Source organism: Diadema antillarum, unplaced genomic scaffold, assembly GCF_040938485.1.
Source record: "Diadema antillarum isolate AM-2024a unplaced genomic scaffold, OU_Dant_1.0 seq00000020_RagTag, whole genome shotgun sequence".
In the NCBI taxonomy this organism is placed as follows: domain Eukaryota; kingdom Metazoa; phylum Echinodermata; class Echinoidea; order Diadematoida; family Diadematidae; genus Diadema; species Diadema antillarum.
Window position 1 is genome coordinate 284,496 of NW_027271139.1, and position 26,329 is coordinate 310,824.

A 26,329-nucleotide genomic window follows, 5' to 3' on the forward strand; every position below is an offset into this window, starting at 1 on the left:
ATGGCAACGCATTATGCGATACTAACAAAAAAGGTGTTTTGCCCATCTGCCTTTGATGGCGGTCACAAATACCAAATTTGGGGTCAATTGCTCAATAAATGAGAGAGTAGTTCGATCCAAAAACATTTTGCAAGAATATTTTTCGAATTTGCTGTTGCCATGGCAACGCATTATGCACTACTAACGAAAAAAGGTTGTATTGCACATCTTCTTTTGATAGTGATCACACATGCCAAATTTGCAGGTAATTGCTCAAAAAATGAGAGAGGAGCTCAATCAACAAGTTTTTGTGAAAATATGCCGTTACCATGGCAATGTATTATGCAATACTAACAAAAAAGGTGTCTTGCACATCTACCTTTGATAGCAGTCATACTTGCCAAATTTGGGGTCAATTGCTCAAAAAATGAGAGTAGTTTGATCCACAACATTTTGCAAGATTTTTAAAAATTTGCTGTAGCAATGGCAACACATTATGCAATACTAACAAAAAAAGGTGTCTTGCACATCTTCCTTTGATAGTATTCACACATGCCAAATTTTGAATCAATTGCTCAAAAAATGAGAGAGTAGTTCGATCCACCAGTTTTTAAGAAAATATGTCGTTGCCATGGTAACGCATTATGCGATACTAACAAAAAAGGAGTTTTCCCATCTACCTTTGATGGTGGTCACACATGTCAAATTTGGGGTTAATTGCTCAATAAATGAGAGAGTAGTTCGATCCAAAACATTTTGTAAGAATTTTTTCAAATTTGCTGCTGCCATGGCAACACATTATGCAGTCCTAACAAAAAAGGTTGTATTGCACATCTTCCTTTGACAGTGGTCACACATGCCTAATTTGGGGTTATTTGCTCAAAAAATGAGAAAATAGCTCTATCCACAAGTTTTTAAGAAAATATGCCGTTACCATGGCACTTGCACATCTACCTTTGATAGCAGTCACACATGCCAAATTTGGGGTCAATTGCTCATAAAATGAGAAAGTAGTTTGATCCATAACATTTTACAAGATTTTACAAAAATTTTCTGTTGCCATGGCAACGCATTATGCAATACTAACAAAAAAGGTGTCTTGGACATCTTCCTTTGATAGCGGTCACACATGCCAAATTTGGGGATAATTGCTCAATGATTAGAGAGTAATTCGATCCACAAGTTTTTATGAAAATATGCCATTACGATGACAACATATTATACGATACTAACAAAAAAGGTGTCCTGCACATCTACCTTTGATAGTGGTCACACATGCCAAATTTGGGGTCAATTGCTCAAAAAATGAGAGAGGAGTTCGATCCACAAGATTTTGCAACAGACCGATCGACGGACCGATCGACCGACCGACCGCCCGACCGACCGTCCGCCCGACCGACCGGCGACCCGACCTCTAAGTGATTCCTATATACACCCCCACACACTATGTGTGGGTGGGGGTATAATAATCCCCTGCTTTTGCCTCTATGACCCTGTTTACAGTGCGAGGCTCGGCCACGGCTCGGCTGCGGCCCAGCCCACCTTCATTTCAGTGTAAACGCGCAAAAGGCCAAATGAAAGGCCAAAATTGGCCTCGCATTTGGCCACGCTCTGGAGATGGTCTCGGCCGCGGCCGAGCCCGGCCTTTTCTCAGTGTAAACGCAAACTGGGCCAAATGCGCGGCCAATTTTAGTCTGGCTTCCAAACCCTCTGCCTGTACTATTCGCTATTCAGGATATTAACCCCCTCAACGTCGGAAACTAGTATAGTTTAAGGTGGTTTTGTCTTGCAAAGGATTTTTTCCTTCGGCAAAGGCCTTTGCCCGAACGGCAACTTCGTCGCCACGGAATTCAGTTGGCAAAGGGTCTGAAAACCAGACAATACCAAATTGCGTTTGCTTACAAGCAGAGCACCACTACGACAAAATATTGAAAGGTTTGAATCAAAAGCGCGGCCGAGCCCGGCAGTGTAAACAAACAAAATTGCGGGGCTCGGCCCCGCACTGTAAACGGGGTCTATGCAGGCACCCGTGGGAATCCACGTCTGGTCTCAGGGCCTCATACTTTTTCAATTCATGTTATTTCCCACGTTATGAGAGAAAAATGAAATATTTTCGTCTTCATTTGCTCCCTCCTTTTTGGTGTTATCACCAAAACTTCGTTTGATACATCATAGAACTGCTAACAACACATTTATCTGCTTCAGACTGTACATTACCATTTTTATCATAATACCATTAGTATCATCATTATTATTTGGGGAGGGGGAGCTTATAGTCATTAGGTTTTATAAGTATTAGGCACCCGTGGGAATCCATGAGTCTCAGGGTCTCATATTTTTTTCTTTAATATTTCTTTACCCACGCTATGAGAGAAAGAATAAAATATTTTTGTCTTCATTTGCTCCCTCATTTTAATAACCAAAACTTGGTTTGATGGATCATAGAACCACCCGTTTTATTTTCACTTGTAACTTCAAAAATAGTCATCGGCAAAGCGAAGAGACTACACCAACATCTGCACATGTCTTATGAATATGTATGTTTACAGCAGCTGCAGTAAACGAATGGACAGCGGCGCATGTAATCTCTAATGGAAGGGCACGATTGGCATGAACATGTCCTAGTTAAGTGGATATTTAGCCGTCCTGAACAGTCTGAATACAATGATACCCGACTTGAGAGTAAACTCAATGACATACCTGAGCTGCATGGTATCCTGTAGTTGTGCAAAAATACAATAAAATAACAGCATTTGTTGTTTTCATTTGGGCACGCCAATGGCGAACTATACGTAATTGCCCTGTGACTCCGCCGTGTATTACCATATGAGAGTCCATATCACGCGCATGCAGAGAGTGTTTCGTGTATCGTCAATACATAAGTCTAGGCGCAGGCCACATACAGCATACCCATGAGTACAATGTGTGTGTGCGTGTGTGTCCACCAAAGATGACAGAGATTTCGCTGCACCCCATCATCTGTAGTATCCCACTGTCTCTGCAAGCTAATAGATGGACGATCGAGAAAGCAGGAATCCAGTGCAGAATTCGGTGAATATTGAAACGCTTGGCTCTTTCGTCACGCACATCATGCATAATGCATCTATCTAATTAATTTTTCTTTGTTTGTCGTCCTCGACATCAACATGGAGGCAAAGTGCCGACGAAACCTGTGCCGTTCGATGCAGGATACTCTCCCGCCGCCGACGGCACCGGTCGCAGCAGCCCGGAGCCAACGGCTTTGGAGAAGAAAGACAATCCAGCAACGCCTGAATATAACAGGGAATACATAAGGCCCCGACAACAACAACAACTTAGCGAATTCCTGTTTAAGATACAGCTTCAGAAGGTCTTTTTGCTCATTTCATCTAAGCAGTACAGTAGAATATACATATTGATAAATATAATGTAACACACTACACTGCCCTCTCAGTACCCACCAATACAAAGATACTGGCCAAAAAAAAAAAAAAAAAATGCTGCATCTCTTACTTTGCTTGAAGCCCAAGTTGGGTATCCTGTCAATGGGTGTATTCTGCTCCTTCATGTACTGGTAGAGGTGTGTTAGGAAGAGTTCCTCGCTGACTAGCTTCCCATGTTTAAACTCTGCCTTCAACTTCATCAGTGACTCCCCAAATGAAATAGGTTGAAACTTGGAGCGTGACTTCCGAGAATCAAAGTCCTTTCTATTCAGGTAGAGCTTCTAGTATGAAAAAAAAAATCATTTTCTTCAAGTTATGCAGATGATATTCTCAACTCAAGTATCTGTATCTGCTGATTCTCATTTTGAGGTTGGTTTAATATTTCTGAATATCTGAATATCTATGGTATCATCAAAAATCAAAGGCCTGAATTCACGGAGGTGGTACAATCTTGTCCATGGTTTAAACCATGGACAAAGACCGTAGAATTTTGTGGGGTGCAAAGTGTCGCATGGCCCATTTTGTTATAAAATCAGTCATTTACAAAATGTTAATTTTGTAGATGAAATGACTGCTTTTGTAATGAAATAGGACATGCGACACTTTGTGTCCCATAAAAAACTACGGTCTTTGTTCATGGTTTAAACCATGGACAAGATTGTACCACCTTCGTGAATTCGGGCCAAAGAGTTTGTACAGTGTGTGCTGCAAGACAGAATTGGTCGCTACTGTTGTTAAACTGCAAGGCAAAATTGGTCATCACTGTTGTCACAATTTCCACTTGTACACTATCTTAATACATGTAATTAAGATACTTGGGAAATTCACATGACTACTGCAACTTCATTACATGTTATTCTATCCTTTAACAAAATAAAGAGGAGAGATAATACTTCCTCACCACCATACCTGTGCATTTTCTGATGTCATGTGATGTCTTGGTGGCATGTATTTGTCACTGTCTTCAGATTTTAATTTCACCTTCTTCTTCCTTGGCCTTCCCTTCAGCTTGGGTGCTAATTGAAGCAAGATGATAGCATAACACAAATTCAGAGACAGTCATGCTCATGTAAAAATCCACTGAATTATTGGAGCAAGTAACATTAAAATTATGATTATCCATAGGGATACATTTTATATACGAGAGGAATATCTTACCTTTTGTTTATCTCTTTACCCGTGCTGTAACCTATGATGCAGCCGCCCATTAGCCCGAAAATGACAAGAATCGTAGGTGAGAGACAACTCAAATCGACCCAAAAATAAAGAAAGGACTGTGAGAAAGGCTAGCATGACCCATAAACTCAGTCCCATCAACCCCCAAAACTTCCTAATATAACCGAAAGAAGCGAAAAGGGAAAACCAACCACCACAGAAAAGGGGTAAGGAGGGAGGGAAGCTCAAAAGGTAAGATATTCATCTGTATATAAGATATATCCCTACGGATAATCATAATATACTACTAGGAATGTCTTACCTTTTGTTTATCTCTTAACCTGTGCTGACTGGCACAGATACGAACTAAAACAGTGGGAGGCTTGAAAACGAGATAAAGATGGCGCTAATGTGAGGACTTGTGGGCAGCAGTGTTGGTACCAGAAGTGCCAGCTGGGGACATCTCAAGGACAGCCCTTCCGAAAGCTGCTTCCTTTACCACTATGACTTTCAGGAAACAAGACATGAAAGAATCGAGTTGGACCAGAAGGCCATGCTATGGGTCTTGTGAAGCCCAGCGCCATTAAGCAGTATCCGCGAAGAGCTGAGTGCTCTCATGTCAAGTGCTCGAATCATGTTTGCAAAGATGGCTCCCAGTCCAGCCATCCTGAAACAGTCAACCAATCACCTGGAGATAGTAGCCGCTGATACGGTGCCAAATGGAGCCACAGCGGATATGAACAACGAAGACGAAGCTCTTAAGGATTTCGTCTTTGCCACAAACCGTTTTAGCGCTCTTCAGATGGGACACCAGGTCTTGTCCTCCTCAACAGAGGGATGTGAGCAGAGCTTCGGAAGGAAAATCTTGACTGGTCTCAAAAACTTGGTCTAATTTTTGCAAGAAAACCTGGTCAAGGGATCAGCCCTACCCATGAAGGTTCCCAAAGAATATGTCCCTGGTCAAAATACAACCCACGCATAGAACTGACTCTAGGACCCGAAGCGATGGCAACCAGGCGGACTGTCTTCAATGAAAGATTCTGAAGAGAAGCCTTGGCCAAGTGTTCAAAGGAAGCCCTCGCAAGGGACCTAAGAACAAATGGAAGACACCAAGCAGGGTCTTTACTGGGGTCCTCTTCACGAAGAGCGATCGCAACAACTTGGTAAGGAAGGGGGAGGTAGAGACTGACCTCCCGACAAACAAAAACCCATACGACAGGGAGCAATAGCTGACCTGTAGGACCTGATAGAGGCCAAGGCAAGACCCTTATCTAAGAGGTCAACCAGAAAATCTGCCACCCTGACCTAAAGAGGCAGTAAGGGGATCACAAGCGCAGTCTTGACACCACTTTCTTGAAGTGTTCAGGTCTAGAATCATAAGTAATTCTAGAGGATTCTCGAAGTGGCTCTGCTGGAAGCTGCACAGTTCATTTAAAAAGGCCTGCTTCTTCGCCTTGTTGCCTGGGAGTGGTGAACAATCTTCTCCAGAACCCTGGGAAGCATCACGAATGAGGGGAGTGTGGAGGCCCTAGACCAACCAACGGAGGGGCATTGCATCTGTTTTCCACGCACCGACTTCATTCACCAGAGGGCAGAACCTCTGAAGATGAGTATACAGAAGTGAGGCAAAAGGATCTACCTCCAGCTGAACAGGCACTGCCGCACAAATCGTCGAAAAGACCTCTCTGAAGCAAGTATTCTGATGGGAGAAAACTCCCTCTGGAAAGGAAAACTGCCTCCACATTCTCCAAGCCCGGGATGTGAGCAGCACAAAGATAAATCTTTCTCTGGATACATCACTCCTAATGAGTCATACAGCCCACAAGTTATACAGCTCACAAGTCATACAGCCCACGAGTCATACAGCCCACCAGTTATACAGCCCACAAGTTCGACACTGACATCAAGTAAAATAAGCCCAGGAGTTATACGGCTCACGAGATCGACACTACACACAAAAGGCTCATGAGACCGACAGCAAGCAAACAAAGCCCACGAGACCGACACTACACTTAAAAGGTCCGCGAGACCGACGCTACGCATACAAGGCCCACGAGACCGACATTACGCAAAAGAGGTTCACGAGACCGACACTAAGCAAAGAAGGCCCACGAGACCGACAGGATGAACAGCGCCACCTATAGACCAATAAATTGTATAGGGTGTCCTGATAATAGCATACGAAGATATGAGAGATGGAAAAGAAGAGTTGCCATCTCCGGCAGGGTGTTACCCCATCAGTTGCCCCCCCCCCCCCCCCCCCCCGAAATGATCAGGATCTTTAATTGTGTTTGCATGGGTGTGTGTTTGTGAAAAAAAAAATGAACAAAGTACAGTAAAAGTGTGTAACAGATCTTTCTACAATAAACCTGTGAGGGTGTTGATTTAGTATAAATAAAAAATAAAAAATAACGTAATCGTCTATTAAGGTAGCGTTAGGGTTTCGGAAAAAACCAGATGCATCCATGAAAACAGCTATTGTATTTCACGATAAAATGTACTGTTCGGAGGAGAATAACACAAGCCACAAAATTGAGGTGAATTCCTGCGACATTAAACGTTTTAATCAGAATTACATCATAGTTACAGAGAAAATTACAAATAGATCTTACTGCAAAATGTCAAAGCAGGAGGGTAGAATATCTAAAGTAGAATAAGTAACTAGTGAATTGGGAAAGAGAAGAGGTAAAATTTATATCTTGTCCATTTTCTAGCTAAAAACTATGAAAGCCTATTAAAAACAGCACGATGGCATTATCAATGCTCTAAAATTATTTCATACATCGTTATTGTCCTCTGTTAAATTCATTTATGTTTTTATCTCTTTTTTTGGGGGGGATGAAGAATACTAATTCTTCTATTTTTTTTTTTTTTTTGGGGGGGGGGGGGGGGAGAAACGGGCCCCTCCCCAGAAGTATGTAGAAATACATATTTGATGACGTTCATAATTATGCAGATGGTCACCATCTTTCAATTGATAGAGTTACGAAATTACACCCGCCAGTATGTTATTTTTGCGTTCATGGAACACCCTGTACTGGTGATTGACATGTAGATGGTGCTGTTTATCCTGTCGGTCTCGTGGGCCTTCTTCGCCTACTGTCGGTTCCGTGGGCTTTCTTTGCTTAGTGTCGGTCTCGTGAGCCTTTTTAGCTTATTGTCGGTCTCGTGGGCCTTTTTTGCCTACTGTCGGTCTTGTGGACTTTCTTTGCTTAGTGTCGGTCTCATGAGCCTTTATTGCTTAGTGTCGGTCTCGTGGGCTATGTTTGCTTAGTGTCGGTCTCATGAGCCTTTTGTGCGTAGTTTTGAACTCATGGGCTGTATGACTCCTGAGCCTTATAACTCGTGGGCTGTATGACTCATAGACCTACATTGTATTATTGATGTTGGTCTCGTGGACCGTATTATTGATGTTGGTCTCGTGGACCGTATGACTCGTGGGTGTCGGTCTCGTGGGATGCCCCCCATATCTCCTTGCTGGTTTTTTTTTTGTGTTTTGATTTGTTTTGTTGTGCTATGTTTATGACATGATTTTCCTGCGAAATGAGTTTGCAACAAAGAGATTTGTCTTATGATGTTGACAAGCAGAGACATATTTAGGCTGCTGTCGATTTTCTAGTGCAGAGCTGCCAACATTTGATATGTAGAATCGGGGAGACCTAGACTGTGTGAAGTAAAAGAAATGAGCAAATCGCATTAGCGAAGCGCACTAGAGCAGCGTCATGATGCGAAAAAAATATGATGGGGCCTGCGTAAAAGCATTAGCTTGTACCGCCGCAGGTCCCATGAGTAATCAGATTAGGGGAAATTCAAAATGCGGATTATTTTAAGACCAACTATAACTGGGGAAACCGATTAAAACAAACAAAACAAAAAATCCAATTAAATATATGTCACTAAATAAAAATGTGACCCGCTACAACAAAATGATCCTAAAGTCGGGCGAGGTCGATTATTTGAAAATTGCATGACACAATTCCCTAATCTTTCTGCTTTAAATTGATATATAACACGTCTTATGAAAATAATCGGCTGCGGAGATATCGATGTTTAAAAGAGAGCATGTCAAGACAACTGGGAAATCACTGTTTCGAGAAAAGCGCCCTAAAAGTTCTCCTTGCGATGCAATCACAATCAAGAGACACGCAAGTCAGTATTCACCTCCGGACAATAGAAGGTAAGCCCTAGCAACCCCCGAAATGCTCATTCAAACACAGCGTCGGCGGTCTCCTCACCGACCAATCAGTGACCAGGATGTCAGGAGAAGCGGCTAGGCATAGCGTAACCCGCCCGCACGCACCAGTCGACTGGGCAGTGTGCGAGCTTCACGCTTCGGTTAGCGGCAAGCAGCAAACTGACCAATGATATCACTCTAGTCGTTGTTAGGGGCGGAGCCTATGTGTGGCGCTCAATCCAAATGTTCGAACCAGTTTCTGCTTCGTTGAAACGCCAAAAAACATGGCCCAGAAAAACGCTATTTTTTGGTCTTTCCTTTCATCATTTTGCATCAAAATTTCGACAGATGATAGAAGACATGTCAGACTCTAATGATATGTCAAATTCAGAAAATCATAAGTTTTGACCAATTTTGATGCTCTAACTTCAAACTCGATTTTCACGGCTTCGACCGTGCGCGACTTTAGGACCATTTTGTTGTAGCGGGTCACAAATACAGGAAGGTCACATGTTGCAGCAGTATAACCTACTACTTAGTAAGGACATTGGTAGAACAATAACTGGGATTGCAGAGATTCAAGGGGTGTGTTGCAGAGTATAGAAAATGGCGTAACTGTATGACATAAATACATATGTAGAAGGTGGAATAATGATGAGATTTGTCGTGAATGTAAACAATACCGTGTACTAGGGAAATAAAGCTCAGGAGTAACATTCCAGCATGGGTCCTAAAACCAAGCATTCCGTGTGACCATCGTAACCGACAGCTGTCACGCACGAGAATTTCGATAACCGAGTGGAACAATAGGTGCATGAAGAGCGCAACAGGCAGACTGATCAAAAATAGTGTTCATGGTTAGGATCCCGCCAGACTACTAATAAGGGATAGGCAAAGGGTAACATAAAGAGCAACAAGAACTATACACTATGCATGCCGTACGATGTAGCTGCTAAGAAGATATTGCTTCAGTTTTCGTTTGAATGAGGTTACAGTGGTACAACTTACAAGTTCCGTAGGGAGTTCGTTCCAATATTTGGGCCCAATGAACATAATAGTTTTTTCGCAAAAATTGTTCGGGTACGTGGAAGGTGATATGCATAACATTGACGAGTTGGATAATCATGGACTGTATAATTTCTTGTAAACATTTGGGAAAATACGTCTGGTAATTGGCCAGTTGAAAATTGAAACATAAACAGGCCAATGTTGTAATAGAATAACTCGGGAATTTTCAAAATTTTGCTACTAACAATAAGTTTGTTCGTGTGGGATAAATATCCAGTGTGGTTAACAATTCTAACAGCGCATTTTTGTACAAGAAATAACGAATCGAAAAGGTTTTTAGAAGTATTTCCCCACGCCAGAATCCCTTAGTTGAGATAGGGAGATATCAAAGTTGAATACATGCTCTGTAGAATATTACATGGAAAATAATAGCTAAGTTTGTTAAGAACCCTGGTATTTCTAGCAATAATTCTGCTTACATAATTAACATGGGTTCTCCAAGATAAATCACTATCAATATAAAGACCCAAAAATTTTGTACTGTCGACCTGTGACAGATCAATGTTGTTTATCTTGACAGAGAGAGGTAAGGCGCGACGGACATCCAGTCGCTGGTAATCCAGAATGCGTCCGGCATGCAGGCATTCTCTACTTCATTCCTGCACCTGCGCATTCTACCTGCACTGAGAATGCCCTATTGTTACTCCCCTCAGCCTTGTGAATAGAGGCATTCTGTTGTATTCCGAGAATGGGGATTATAAAATCCTCTATTCAAGGCATCCGGAATGCATCGGAGAATGCAGACGCGTTACTGAAACCATTCATTCACGAAGAACAATAGCGGCTTTGTGCACCTCTACTATTGTCTTTGACCTTCAAAAGAACGACACGCCGCCCTGTCGTTGTGAGAAAGAAAAGTTGCACCATATATACACGTTGTATTTCAGTTTCAGTGCGAAAAAACAGAAGTAAAACTGTCTCTGGAAACGGATTTCTAACACAGAGATTTTGTTTTTGTTCGATTTTTCTGTTTGTTGGTTAATTTGTTTTTTACGACATAATACTCATCGCCTAAAGTTGCATTTCGTACCGCAGTTCGATACATTCGTATTTTCTTGCCAGATTGAGACTCCACCCCTGTTGCTATAGGAGGTACCTACCAGGTATACCGTCAGGGCTCGACACTAGCGGTGGCCCGGGGCCACCAAAAAATGCACGTCGGGCACCAAAATTTCAGATATGAAGATTTTGGTGGACCGATCGGGCCACCAAGACAAGTCGGAAGTTTGCCTTTACTTTTGGAAATGGACAGCGGTAACAATCGACTCCGTAAGATGCCAAAATAAATGTCGGATATTTGTTTTAATTTTTGGGAAATGAATAACGGTAATATTCGACTTTGTATGATACTAAAATAAATGTCGGGTGTTTGCTTATACTTTTGGAATTCAGCTTCCTACGGTGCTAAAATTTATGTCAGATATTTTATTTTGCGTTCGGAAATGAATAAAGATAACATTCGGCTCTGGTAGATGCTAAAAGAAATGTCGCATGTTTGCTTTGACGTTCGGAAATGAATAATAAACTAGAAATGTCGCTATGGCGACTGGTATGCCTCCGCCATAATGCATGATTCTTCTAATAGGTCTATAGTACATGTGGACAATGTGTGATTACATTTGCACAAAATTGGCAAAATATTGAAATGACATGTTTGTCACAAATGTGTTGAATGTTCACCTTCCTTGACCTATGTTTAATTGGATGAATAGGAGAGCATGTATTTGAAGATTTAAGAACTTTAACTTGACTCTGACCCTTTCATACGTTTATGCATTGAATAATTTTCAAGGTATGGAGAAAAAGTGCAATTTCTGTATTGAACAGTAAATTGTTATCATTTTCATCTGCCCTTTGACCCTAAGATTTATAAGAGAATCACTGTCAGGCAGAACATACATAAATACGTACTAAGTTTCAAGATAACTTGAGCCACTTCCGAGATATGGAGAAAGAAGTAAGTTCAGCACTTTCACTTGATCTTTAACCTTTTGACCTTTGACCTTCTTCACAAAAAAAAAAAAAAATCCCAGAGAATCTCTATTGGGTTATACATGCATACACCAAGTTTTAAAATAATGATCCTGCTGGCATTGCATACATAAGGGGAATAGTAAAATTTTCAAGTATTGCCCTTGACCTTTGACCCTTGACCTTTGACCCCATGAACCCCAAATTCCCTAGATAACCACTGACCGTCAGTACATGCTTATATACTATGTTCCATATGAAGATACCTTGAACAATTTCGAAGATACGGAGAAAAAAAGTGAAATTTCAACATTTTACTTGACCTTTTGACCCTTAACCTTTGACCTCATGACCCAAACTTTTACCAGAGAATCTTAATTGGGTAATACAAGTATACACTAAATTTAAAGAAAATATCTTCAGGCATTGCATAGATATGGGGAAAATAGTGACATTTTAAGCATTTGACCTTGACCTTTGACCTTGAGCATGTGCACCCAAAAGTTGATAGGCACAACTTTACCCCCTAATACACATACATGCCAAGTTTCATTAGGATACCTCAAAAGGTTTTTTAGTTACGCTGTCCACAAAATTCATTACGGACGGACGGACGGATGGACGGACAACCCGAAAACATAATGCCTCCGGCACCACTTCGTGGCGGAGGCATAAAAACATTCAACTCCGTACGATGATAAAATAAATGCGGGATGTTTGCTTTCACGTTCGAAAGTAAATAGCAATAACGGTCAGCTCCGGAAGATGCTAAAATAAATGTCGAATGATTCCTTTGACGTTCGGAAATGAATAACAATAATATTCAACTCCGTACGACGACAGGGATCTCGCCAGCGTATATCACCCTTGTCGGCCCCGACAAGCGTGCGGTTTGAAGAAGCAATTGCCGACAAGGGTAAAACTTGCCGACAAGGGTAACACCACGCGTGAACTTGCCGACAAGGGTAACTTGCTTGACGAGCTAAGTTCGGACCAATTTCTCGCCTTTTTCAGTCTTTATTATCTGGCTAGAAAAGAAGCTAGATGTTGAAAGCAGCAGCAGTTTACATACTTATACAAGCGCAAAAATTTACCCACGCAGTCACCGCACCGATCACAACAACGCGGCTCAACAGAGCGACGTACTACCTCCCTGCAGATACACACCACATCACACACTTGCTCACCACATGCGCTCTGATTTGGGATCCACACACACATGCACAAGCACCCAGCCGGCCACTTATCCAGCCGCGTGCGTGTACAACGCTACAGTCTATTGTGAGAGGGAGAGAGAGGACGGGAAGAGAGGGTCGGAGGCCGAGGGAGGCTGAGGAAGGCTGACGCGTGCTCGCTTGTTGTCACGCTTGTTGTCGGGTTACGCAAAAACAAACGATATGAAATGCATGCCCCCCTCCGCCAAAGGTTGTATTTTTTTTTTTTTTTTGGCTGCTTTGGTTTGTTTGTTAGTTTGTCTGCCTGTCTGTCTCTATTCGCAAAATAAGTCAAAATTTGGGAACAGATTAGGATGAAATTTTCAGGAACAGTTGGTTGGTAAAATGGTGCAAGGAACAGATGATTAAATTTTGATAGTGAGCAGGATTTATAATACCACCGAAATTCACCGCCAGGATCCAGGATCTTTAGACTTTGTTTCGTATATTTGAAAGTATTCGTATCAATTCTTTAGGAAGCTGGCCATCGGCAATGACGCAAAATTAGATGCGTTCAAAGCATTGCCGCAGAGAGAAAATTAACTCCATTTTTCGTTAAAAAAAGAAAAGAAAAAAGAACGTGCGATGGAGTAAGCAAATGCAAATTGTTATTTAGGTTTTGGTAGTTTCAGTGGGTTATTTTTTTTTAAATCTAAAAAGCCATGCGTTCCATTTTAGCCTTTTCAATTTCTATGGATTTGTAAACGTCATTCGTGAATATTCCATTTTCCTTCTCCGGGCCGAAATTTATAGTAATTCTGTCATGATGGTCTTTCAAGTTCAACGTATACGTAATGCTCCACGTGCTTCTGGCTTGGTTTGTTAAAAGGTGGGTTAGGGGGCCTTCATGGGCAGAAAATAAATGATGATCATTCATCAATGTTCCCAGTTGGTTTACATGCTATGTACACGCTGTTTACGACCACTGAAGCAAGGTGGCAGTACGCGCGACATTCTTTATCTGACACCTGGCTTTCGTGGAAATATCGTGGAAATTTCCACAAGCCATGATATCAAGTTTCCCCACTGCTTGAGGTCGTGCTTTTTTTTTTATTCTTCATTACGAACATCAATTTGTTCAACTTGAAAAGTGTATATAGATAATTTGCTTTGAGGACGTGTTTCTTTCTTTCTTTTTTTTTCATTGCAGCATCGGTAACATTTTGTTTTGTTCATCGTCCCTGCATGGCAGGGGTTCATGGGAGGAGAACGATAGGAATGACTGGGGAGAAAATAAACTGAAAGAAGGAAGCATCTTTTGAGCGAGCTGTCTTTGTTTTTCTCTACACCAGCATCAGTTATCGCCACCAAGATTCATTTTTTTTTCGCTACTCCGACAGATTAATGATAAAATGATGCTAGATTCTTTATTCTGAAGGTTCGTTAATCCAAAAATGATTAAGAAAAAATGTCCGTTCATTTCACGACGAAATCAGTTTTGTTATTTCGAACGTTCTGCCAGTGAAATTTCGGAATAAAACGACGGTACAAAACAGCGTGTTTTCGTACTCTAAGGGTCTCTTATTCCGACAGAAGTAGTAATGATGAAATAATAAATTGTAGATTCTTTATTCTGAAGGTTCGTTAACCGAAAATTGAATAAAGAAAAATGTCCGTAAATTTCAAAACGAAATCAGTGCGTCATTTCAAACGTTTTGCCAGTGAAATTTTGGAATAAAACGACTGCCCCAAAATAGTTGCAGTTTTCCTACTCTGAGGGTTCGTTACTCCGACAGATTAATGATAAAATAATGCTAGATTCCCTATTCTGAAGGTTCGTTAATCCAAAAAATGATTAAGAAAAAACGTCCGTTCATTTCACAACGAAATCAGTTTTGTTATTTCGAACGTTTCTGTCAGTGAAATTTCGGAATAAAATGACGGCACAAAACAGCGTGTTTTCGTACTCTATAAGGGTCTGTTATTCCGACAGAAGTAGTAATGATGTAATAACAATAGATTCTTTATTCTGAAGGTTCGTTAACCGAAAATTGAATAAAGAAAAATGTCCGTAAATTTCAAAACGAAATCAGTGCGTCATTTCGAACGTTTTGCCAGTGAAATTTGGAATAAAACTGCCCCCAAAACAGTTGCACTTTTCTTACTCTTAGGGTTCGTTACTCCGACAGATTAATGAAAAAATAATGCTCTATTCCTTATTCTGAAGGTTCGTTAATCCAAAAATGATTTAAAAAAAACAGTCCGTTCATTTCACAACGAAATCAGTTTTGTTATTTCGAAATTTCAGAATAAAACGACGGCCCCAAACGGTTACAGTTTTCTTTTACTCTGAAGGTTCGTTACTGCGAAAGAATAACGATATAATATACTTTAGATTCTTAATTCTGAACGATCGTTAATCGGAAAACGATAAAATTATAAAGGAGAAAATATTCGTTTATATCCAAACGAAATCAGTTTTGTTATTTCGAATGTTCTGCCAGTATAATTTCGGAATACAACGGCCCCAAAAGGGTGTTTTCTTATTCAGAAGGTTTGTTTTTCTGAAGCAATAACGATGATAGATGATAGATTCCTTTCTGAAGGTTCGTTGATCGGAAAATAATAAAGAAAAAATGCTTGTTAATCTTCGAACGAAATCAGTTTTATTTTGAACATTCATCTGTAGTACCGACCTTTGGTGTTGTTGTTGTTTCCGATTACAAACCTTCGAAGTACTCAGTAATGAATCGTTTCATTTTATGATGAAACAAACCTTCGGAATAATGACCATCATTACATTTTTGTATGATATCTCTTTGATGTCACGGCCAAACTACCGCAGTATACCCAGAAAGGAAAGTGCAACGATGTCCCGAAAGTTCTCGATCGCTTCTCGCGCATCTGCATGCAATAGGCCTACCACGTGGTCGAGCAGACGGCGAGAAAGCAACACGGCGCGCGTTGTTGCGATGCATGCAGAGGCGGCTAATTATTGCAACAGTGAAACAGGAAAGGCCTAAAAGAAATCGGAACCTCCACCATCGGCACCTACTTCTCTTTCATTTATTATTTAGGAACTGCCGCTAACAAAAGGTATGGAGTTTCTGCATTGTTTCTGTGAGAATATGCCCCTCACAACGTTCATTACATCTCCGTGAAAATGTCGCATTTAGTGGCATTTTAGCGGCGATTTATCTGTGTTGTATTGAGCATTAGCGAAGGCTTCCGCGCTTCGCGAGGGAGGGGGAACCCCCCTCCCGTACCCACCCCCAGAACAGCGCGCATAAATGCCGACAAGCGTGAAGAAATTCCTGGCGAGAACCCTGGACGATGAAATAAATGTCCAATGTTTGCTTTTACGTTCGAATCTAAGTAGGAATAATATTTACGTCCGAAAGATGCTAAAATAGATGTCGCATATTTCTTTTTAATTTTTGGGAATGAATAACGGTAATATTCGACTTTGCATGATACTAAAATAAATGTCGGATGTTTTCTTATACTTTTGGAAATGAACAACGTTAAGATTCAGCTCCGTACGGTGCTAAAATTGAGGTCGAGTATTTGATTTTGTGTTGGGAAATGAATAAGGATATCATTCGGATGTGGAAGATGCTGAAATAAATATTGCACGTTTGCTTAGACGTTCGGAAATGAATAATAATGATATTCAACTCCATACGATGGTAAAATAAATGCCGGATGTTTGCTTTTACGTTAAAAAGTAAATAGCAATAACAGTCAGCTCCGGAAGATGCTAAAATAAATATTGAATGATCCCTTTGATGTTTAGCAATGAATAACAATAATATCCAACTCCGTACAATGATGAAATAAATGTCTAATGTTTGCTTTTATGTTTGAATCTAAATAGCAATAACATTTAGCTCCGATAGATGCTATAATATATGTCGGATATTTGCTTTGACGTTCGGAAATGAATAACAGTGATATTCAACTCCGAATGATGATTTAAAACGTCGAATGTTTGCTTTTACTTTCGAAAGTCATAGCAATAACATTCGGCTACGGAAGATGCCAAAATAGATGTCAAATGATTGCTTCTGCGTTTGGAAGTGAATAGCAGTAAAATTCTGCTCCATAATGATGCTGAAATAAATGTCGGACACTTGCTATTACATCTCGCAATGAATAAAAGTAATGTTCAGCTGCGTTTGACGGTAAAGTAAATGTGTGATGTCTGCCTTGACGTTCAAAAATGAAAAACAGTAACATTCGGCTGCGTGCGATGCTAGAATAATGTCAGATGATTCATTTCACTTTGGGAAGTGGACAGCAGTAACATTCGACTCCGTACGATAATAGAATAAATGTCGGATGTTCGCTTTTTTATAGATTTGGAATATGAATAACAGCAATATTCTGCTCTATACAATGCTAGAATGAATAACAGATTGTTGCTTTTACATTTTGGAAATGATTAACGGTATCAATCGGCTCAGTTAGATGCTAAAATAAATAGCGGATGTTTGCTTTCACGTTCGGAAATGAATAAGGATAATATTCGGCTCCGTAAGGTGCTAAAATACTAGTAAATGTTGGACGATTGCTTTTACAATCAGAAATGAATAACGGTAACTTTGGCTCCTTACACTAGTGCTAAATGAAATGTCGGATGTTTACAAATGTCTGCAAATGCTCACAAATGTCTGCAAATGCTCCTACTTTCACATTTCAAATGTAAAATTACATCACCTATAAATAGGCATCAACTTTTATAATAATCTATAGGGGCGGATCCAGGAATTCCGTAAAGAGGGGGCGCATTTACAAAATTAAAGGGGGCGCACGCACCCCTCCCCCCATTTTTTCTTTTTATTTCTTTTGTTTCAACAAATAATAAAGGGGGGGGGGGGGCGTGCGCCGGTTGCGGTCCTCCCTGGATCCGCCACTGATCTATAAGCCTATTTTCTAAATCTTAGAATTCAGAATAACAATAAGATGATTGAATTTTCTATTCATTTACTTTAGACATGGGTACCTGTATCACTTCAGTAATACTTAATATTATTTCTGTATGTTTAGTAGAACCGATTTAGTTTGTATGTTTTTCTTGATTTTTTTTTTCGGGCCACCAAAAAATAAAAATCAATGATACCTATCGTTGCATATGTCAGTGAGGGCTTCAGAATATTGCGCAATACCCGAGCAGGACCTCTGATCAAGGAGATGTAGTAAACAAACGATTATTGTTTGGTACAGGCCACAATCACACCGCAACTTTTTCTGACACTTCATAATATGATTGAATTGAGTATTGAATACATATTTATGAACTCGCAAAGCTCTCTACTTTGAAGATTTTAGAAAGTGATACAAAGTTGTCTTTCTACTCCCTTGTCATTCTTCATTTGTGCAATTGGTATGTCTAAGAATAATTTTTCCAAGGTCATGTGTATAGACCTGACATGCGAGAGATCAAGTCTGCAAAGAATTTGCCTCAGAAGCGCTAGTGACAATTATAAAATGGGTTCAAGAATGTAGCCAATAGGAAGCGCTGAAATGAGACACACCTCCTTCCTTTACTTCAGTACAACTGCACTGCCTGTAATCCTATGGTAGATTGCCGATCGTCTGTGCGCGCGCGCGCGGCGGCTCCTTTGATGAATTGCATGCATACGCGTACGCGCTGTCAATCCTGTAAACAACTTCTAGTTAACGGGCTGCCGGCCGGCCGGCCTGTCTTCCCTTGTGCATAACATATGTGGCGGCGTACGTACGTATACTGTACTATACGTACACTTTGTACAGTACAGTAGACCAAGCGTTATGGGACCGGACGCGTACATGGAGTCACTTTGAAGAGCAAATCCAACGATTTAGCAGGTTAATTCTCACGCCGTTTTCAGAGTATGTTGTCTAGTAGGCCTATATGAGGAGTCTATATCAAGTCTTTAAGGTAAAGGGTGCATATTCTATGTAAAATAAGTAAGTTTTCATGCGGGTGTCCGGAAACCCAACCCCCATTATACTTAGTTATACTGTATGTGCGGGACTTCGCGAGTGCGACGTGCGTAAAAGTTTGGGACGAACATCTTCGGACGTCTTGACCCACAAAGGTACGTGAAAAACGCTGAAAAATGATGTTAGTTTTCGAATTTTCGACCCATTTTATAAAACAAATGATGCACAGGATTATTTCGTGGCGTTAGTGTAGGCGTAGCTCACTCTCGGGTATTTACAATGTAGTGCAACATGCACTCGGCTTCGCCTCGTGCATGTTTCACAATTGTAAATACCCTCGAGTGCACTACGCCTACACTAACGCACTCTATCCTGTGCATCATTTGTATACTATGAAAAGGTGTATTCTGAATGAAAGAACTCGGACAACGCTATTCGCACCTCGATATATCTGAATTAACCACGTAAAATGACTCCTTGAATACAGGAAAGATTATCTTCTGCTATAAGGGCCGATTATCAAGCACGAGTAACCATTATCCTTGCTTCGCTATAGATAATAGGAATCAGTGATTAAAAGTGATGAAGTCCTGAAGCGAAACTGTGGGAGGTTCGCATTATATCAGCTACTTCGTAAAGATTGTTTAGTTCATTTTGTGTAATGTTTGTCCATGACAATGAAAACCACAGTCAGGAACGCTAACGCAGCTCTCCTGGCTTAATCTTTCACACGCTAATAAGCCTAGTTGCTAAATCACTTAATTAAATGGCAGACATCATGGGATTCCCCCCTTTTTTTTTGGGGGGGGGGTCTTTCTTCTTTCTTTTTTTTTAAAAATCCAGATGGTGTTAAACACGCAATTTAACTACCTTCTTATGACTGCGCATTTTGTTTGCCGATATATACCTATAGTAGTTCTCTTTTCTCTTCTGAATTCTCACTTGTGTTCGATACGTGGAGCACGTACGCAACGCAGTCACCTGCCTGTGGCCTGCCCAGGGTCTTCGACTTGAGCTAGCTTCAAAACATTGTTTCCCTGTTCATTCCCCCAGGTAGTAGACTTGCTAAGGGGGTAAATGCTGCATTTTTTAGTACAAATGTCCTACTTGGCACAGATGTTCCCTAGGGCAATTGAAAATTTTTCATCTAAAGAGACAATCTGTATCTTTGCAAATAAGCCTTAATTTGCATAATTTATGCAAAAATACATATAAACATTATTTAAAAATATATGTGCATCCAGCGGAAATACCTAATTTGGTAAATAATTTCTATTGAGCAAGTAGAAACAATTCCTGGAAAAAATGTTTTCATACCTTTGTAAATTAACATAAAATTTGCATAATTATGCAAGTTATTGTGCAAAAATTTGCATTTTTGAGAGAACTTCTAAACTATTAAGCACTGGATCTTGTAGTACAAAGTTTGAACCTGGGATGGATGTTCCTTGGGTCAAAAGTAAATGATTCATCTGAAGAGACAAATTGTCTCTATGAAAACAACCTGTTATTTGCATAATATGCATATCAATACCTACACATCTACAGATAATCAGAACAAACAATAAGCCTTCATGTGACAATGTCTTAAATCAATTTGAACTCAATATCCAAAAAGCTAAAAGAATAACACAATATTCTCACAACAACACTTTTCAGTTGCTTGAATTGTTTCCATATTGTTAAATTAACTTAGGCATTTTAAGCATGAATTATATAAATAAGTACAGCAGACGTGAAATTTCAAAACATATTGATCTTTGAAATGATTTTTGCTAGCAACTTTCCCTCATTGCATAAATGCTTTGCAGGGTGGAAAAAATAACAATTGATAGTGGCACCCTTTAAATATGATTATGCAAATCTGACAGTAGAGCCTACATATGAACAGATGCAAATTCGAACAATATTGCTTACAAAAGGACTGTGTTTTCCTTGCAAACAGTACACAACTGAGGTCATGGTTAGAAAATCATTACAAAAAACACTACGATAGTGAAAGTGTGAATTATAATTTTCATTGTATTTTCTAGGCAATCAAGCGAATAAGAGGCTTTTTACATCAAACTGATTGTGCAAATTATGTGGATGCAAGGGTAGCTGCACACATTAAGAACTTACAAGCTTGAGTTAGAAACAAAGTTTGTTTCTGGAAAAAATGTTAACTCAGTATACTATGAGATACTATTGCATGGGAACTATGCTAGGAAATTTATACATAATAACATTTTGATATGGCAATAATATGCAAAATTTGGCATGTGAACAATAAAGGAGATGTTATACATGTACTGTACTTTTAGTCAAATAATCTCAGTCTCTGACTTAAAATCAGTCAATTTCAACCATAAATCAATGCCGAAATACTATGTTCATAGCCATAAAAGAGTTAATTCGATGGCTTTTACAATGACTAGGATGTGATTTGTCAACAGATCGTCACAGGCTACTGTTTACGTGAATCGTAGATGCCATATACTTCCTGGCTGTGATTGTTTTCCCTTGGGAAAATGTATCTCCCTGGTGGTCCAAAGAATGTCATATTCCACCACATATCAGTTAATACCTGTACAGATGATCATGACCTACATGATTTTGAAGCTTTTTCCACAAAATAATTATGTTAACTGGTTTAGTGTATAGATGTCAGAGGTTAAATTTAAAGAAATAGACAGATAAAAATGTAAAATGTATAAAGAATGTCAGAGGTTATACACGTGTGCATCAAAACTCACTTCCATGCAACCCATACATTAGATGTAATGACTGTGATGACTATACCATGTCACTGAATTTCATGTCCTTTCCTACTTATCAAGAGAAAACAAAAACACTTGAGAGGGGAGGGCTTAATGTTTTTTCGATAGTAAACAAAGGTATCACTGCCAGTTAGAACATGCACAAATATGTACTAAGTTTCACGATCTCACCTTGATTCACATTCAAGATATGAAAGAAAAAGTGAAATATAGCACTTTTATCAGAGCTTTGACATTTTGGCAGGAAATTTCCCAGAGAATATCCATTAGATAATACATGTATATATAAAGTTTCAAAAGAAATCTTACAAGCATTGGAAAAACATGAGGGAAATAGTGCAATTTTGAGTGCCCAATTGACCTTGATCTTTGACCCCTGACCTTTGACAAATGACCCCTAAATTCCCTAGAAAATCCCTGCCAGTACCAAGTTCTATGAAGACACCTTGAACCATTTGCGGAGATACATAGAAAAAAAGTGAAATTTAAACACTTTCACCTGAACTTTGACGTTTGACCTCTTGACCGGAGAATCTTATTTTGGTAGTACATTGTATGCAGTCAGTAAGTTTGAAGAAAGTACCTTCAGACGTTGCATAGATATGGGGAAAACAATTAAATTTTAGAATTGACCTTGAATGTGTTGACCTTTGACCTCTTGCTGATTTTACTCAAAAACTGATTAATCACTTGCCCCATCATACGTCATCTTTGGACCAGGTTTGGTGAAATTTGCATAATGTATTCTCGAGTTACCGCGTAAACTGATACAATTTCTTAAGTCGACCTTGACCATTGATTTCTGGTACATTCGGGTATTAATATGCATAAGATGCTAATTAGGTGGTATTTGCATAGCCAAATAGTCTTTTGATATTACAAACCATTTCCTTTTGACTAAAGGAAATGCATACTACTTCCGTAGTTTCGATTATAAAATCCAGTTCTTTGACTGTAAGAAAACTTTAAAAATAATGTTTTTACTTTACTTTCTTCAGTAATTATGTAAATTAGCTGGTAATGATGGTTCAATAAGTTCAATTTCTTTTCTCATTTTGTTTCATAAGTGTTTCTAATGGGTTAAATCTATCAAGGATGAGATTTAAGGGGAGTTTCTTTAAAGCTTCAATAAGGCTTTTTGTTTGTTCTGATTATCTATTGATGTGTAGGTATTGATATGCATATTACGCAAAAAACAGGTTGTTTGCATAGTGACAGTTTGTCTCTTCAGATGAATCATTTACTCTTGACCCAAGGAACATCCATCCCAGGTTCAAACTTTGTACTACAAGATCCAGTGTTTAATAGTTGAGAAATTTTTGAAAAATGCAGATTTTTGCACAATAACTTGCATAATTATGCAAATTTTATGTTTATTTACATAGGTATGAAATAAATTTTTGCAGGAATTGTTTCCACATACTCTATAGAATATTTTTACCAAATTAGGTATTTCCGCTGTATGCATATATAATTTTAAACAATTTATATATATATTTTTGCATAAATTATGCAAATTTAGGCTTATTTGCTTATGTACAGATTGTCTCTTTAGGTGAAAAATTCCAATTGTACAGGGGAACATGTGTGCCAAATATGACACTTGTACTATAAAATGCAGCGATCACCCTTTTTTTCGCCCTTAGCAAGCCTATTTAGGCCCCAGAAATGCCTGTGCGCGAGGTATAAGTCTCTACTCGACCCCCTCCACTTCCTCAAAGTCTGGCACCATGCCAGCCATCGTGGGATTTTTGTTTTTGTTTTTGTTTTTGTTTGTCCAGATGGTGTTAAAACACGCAGGCAAACTACTACAGTGCACTCCCGTGACAACTAACATGGTTATAACAAAATATCGCTATAACGAAGTAAAACCTCTCGTCCCAAAATTATCGCCATTAATGTCTATGGTACAAAATTCGTTCATAACGAACACGGTTAATAGCGAAATTTTCGTTATCAAACAAAGTCTTTTCCGAGTGCCACTGACAAAGAAAAACAAAAGAAATGTGCTCCGTTATAACGAATATGCAGATCGCTTTCGAAAATGCGTAGCGGAACAATCATTAAGCGTTTCTGCACGAGCGAATGCTTCACATCACTGCGTGTTTGCTCCGTGTGTCACATAGTTTCCGATGGGAACTTGCGTTATTGTAATACAATAATCTGAAATTAACTAAGGTTCTTTTTATCGTTCAAATGGTTCTTTATTACAAAACACACAGATTCTGATACACCTAAATGTCCATTCGGAAATGAAATAGGGTTTGTTATTACGAACATGCTGGCGTTATTCCAAAGGTCCGTTATTAATAAAAGGTTCTTAAATCCGACGAAGAAACATGATTCGTATTACGATGGTTCGTTAGCCCGAAAATGATAGGAATTCCAAACATTCATTAATCCGAACATTTTTAAAAAAAAGTTTCGTTAATCCAACAGTGAAAAAGGTGAATGAAATGTCCAATAACAAAACTTCAAATAACTGAACCTCCGAAATAATTAACCTTGGTCATTTCTTTTTATTAACATACCTTCTTCGGAATATCAAACTTCATTTCATTTTCGGATTTAAAAAAAAAAACTTCGGAACAACGAACCTTTGGAATAGTGATCCTTTCTCATTTCTTGAATCATAAACCTTTGGAATGACGAACCTCATTCATTTTCTGATCAACGAACCTTCGGAAAACAAATAATAATATCCATGGACTTAAGGGAAAACGAATCTTCAGGAGAGTGATGCTTCAAATGAACAAACCTTCGGAATCCTCGAAATGGCGAAACTTCAGAATAAGGAGCCTTCAGAGTAACGAACTTTAGTAAGAAATGAAACTGTGGTATAGCGAACTGTAACCGAATCCTAAACTGTCATTTTCTATACATGCGTGACAATACAAACAACTTTATGCTCTCTTTTAAATGTAATATTCAAACGAAATTAAAAAGGTACCATCCCATTTCGCATAGTTTTCAAGTGTATGATAAGTATTCAACGAACAGAATATGATATACCGTTATGCGAGGTTTCCTTGTTTTCGTTATAAATTTGGCCCTATATATTGTATTTGTTTGGTTATAATGCAAGATATAACGGGAGTGGGTTTACAGCTCGTTATTCCGGAGGCTTGTTTAGTCCGAAGGTTCGTTATTCCGAAGATTTGTTATTCCGAAGGTTTGTTAATCCGAACATGTGATGAGGTTTGTAACTCCGAAGGTTCGTTAATCTAAAAATTTAAAAAAGCTCGTTATTCTGAAGGTTCGTTACGGACCCTTAATTTCGGATCAACGAACCTTCGGAGTTATGAACCCTATTTCATTTTCGTATATAAACGAGCCTTCGGAATAGCAATCCCTATTTTCATTTTTGGATTAATGAACCTTCGGAAAAACGCCACAAATGTTCGGATTAACGAACCCTTTTTCATTTTCGGATTAACGAACTTTCGGAATAAAGAACAGCAACTACGGGAGTGCACTGTAGTACCTTCTCTGGACTGCGCGTTTTGTTTACGGGCAGATCTTTTTTCCTCTTTCGTGAATTCTTACCTGTGCTCTACACACTGTGTGTAGAGCACGCACGAGTCACCTGGAGGCAGCTTACACTATGCGAGCAGAAGACAACAATACTTCTGCTACAGCTACTTTTATCGGCAAAAACTACTCGACCTTGTCACCGCACCTCAAAACAAGAGAGGGGCTTGACAGCCATAAGAGAAGGTACACACTTTTGACCACTGCAGGGGGCATGACGGTCGAATGTAAAAGGTCAGGTCAGTTTATGGCCTTGAGAATACATGTATAATTTTTCTGTGGGGCATCACGGCCAACCAAAGAGGCATCGAAGACCATGGCCATCAATAGTCGTCGATTAGATTCAAGCCCTGCAACTTGCATGAATAATGATATAACAAATCAGTTGTCTTTCATTCGGGAAAAAAAAATTGTCTCCCATGCGTGAATCTCAGTTACTGTTACTTTTAAGATTGCGGAAAATATATTGCTAAACTTAATGATCATAAATAGAGGAATATCCCTGTATCCAGAATACAGAAATGTTTAGAAATGAACATGAAACAGAAACAGGCATTTGCTCACCCTCAATAATAAATTAGATTGATATGCAACTGTTTTGGTAAACATTATTATTCCCAAAATTCCGTCAACCAGAAAATGAAACTTGGTTGCTTTGTATAAACCCAAATATGAAATATGACGTTTTTCCTGAAAGTTATTCACCTAGCATTTAAAAGAAAAAAAAATGTTATTCTGAAAGTTTGTCAATTCAAAATGAAAGAAATGTTCACTACACTATTCAAATATTTGTTAGTATGCACGCCTCGAATAAACGACGGCCACGGCCGTCGGTGCCCTTATCGTTGGCCGCAATGCCTTTTTTTCCTTGATCAAAGTTACGGCCAAAAAAAATGTGCCCTTTTTCTTGTGGCCGTGGTGCCCTTTTAGAATGAAAGTTATTATTTATGACGTATAATATGCCCTTTCTCAAAGTCTACACTTTAATAAGCTTGAACAACTTTCCTAATCTCAAATATCATACCTTCAGTTCACTCGCGTCCCAATATATCTGATTCAAACTCAAAGTATCTTTCTGAGATACGAGACGACGTGTACGTACATGTACGCCCGACCGGCTTTTACCGTCCCGACTGCCTCCGCAGCGCAGCGGCCATATAGAGTTACTAGCTAGGCAGCGGCGGGCCG

The 26,329-nt window shown here is 39.5% G+C and overlaps 1 protein-coding gene across 1 annotated transcript in view; it reads right to left on the reverse strand.

Moving 5' to 3' along the window:
* LOC139725174 (uncharacterized) overlaps window positions 1-26,329 on the reverse strand; it is a 163,989-nt gene that overhangs the window by 100,651 nt on the left and 37,009 nt on the right. Inside the window, exons 2-3 of the mRNA XM_071636267.1 lie at window positions 4,311-4,417; window positions 3,472-3,682 (exon numbers count right to left, since the gene is read on the reverse strand). Coding sequence (XP_071492368.1) covers window positions 3,472-3,682; window positions 4,311-4,417 — 318 coding nt within the window. The remainder of the gene's footprint in view (window positions 1-3,471; window positions 3,683-4,310; window positions 4,418-26,329) is intronic.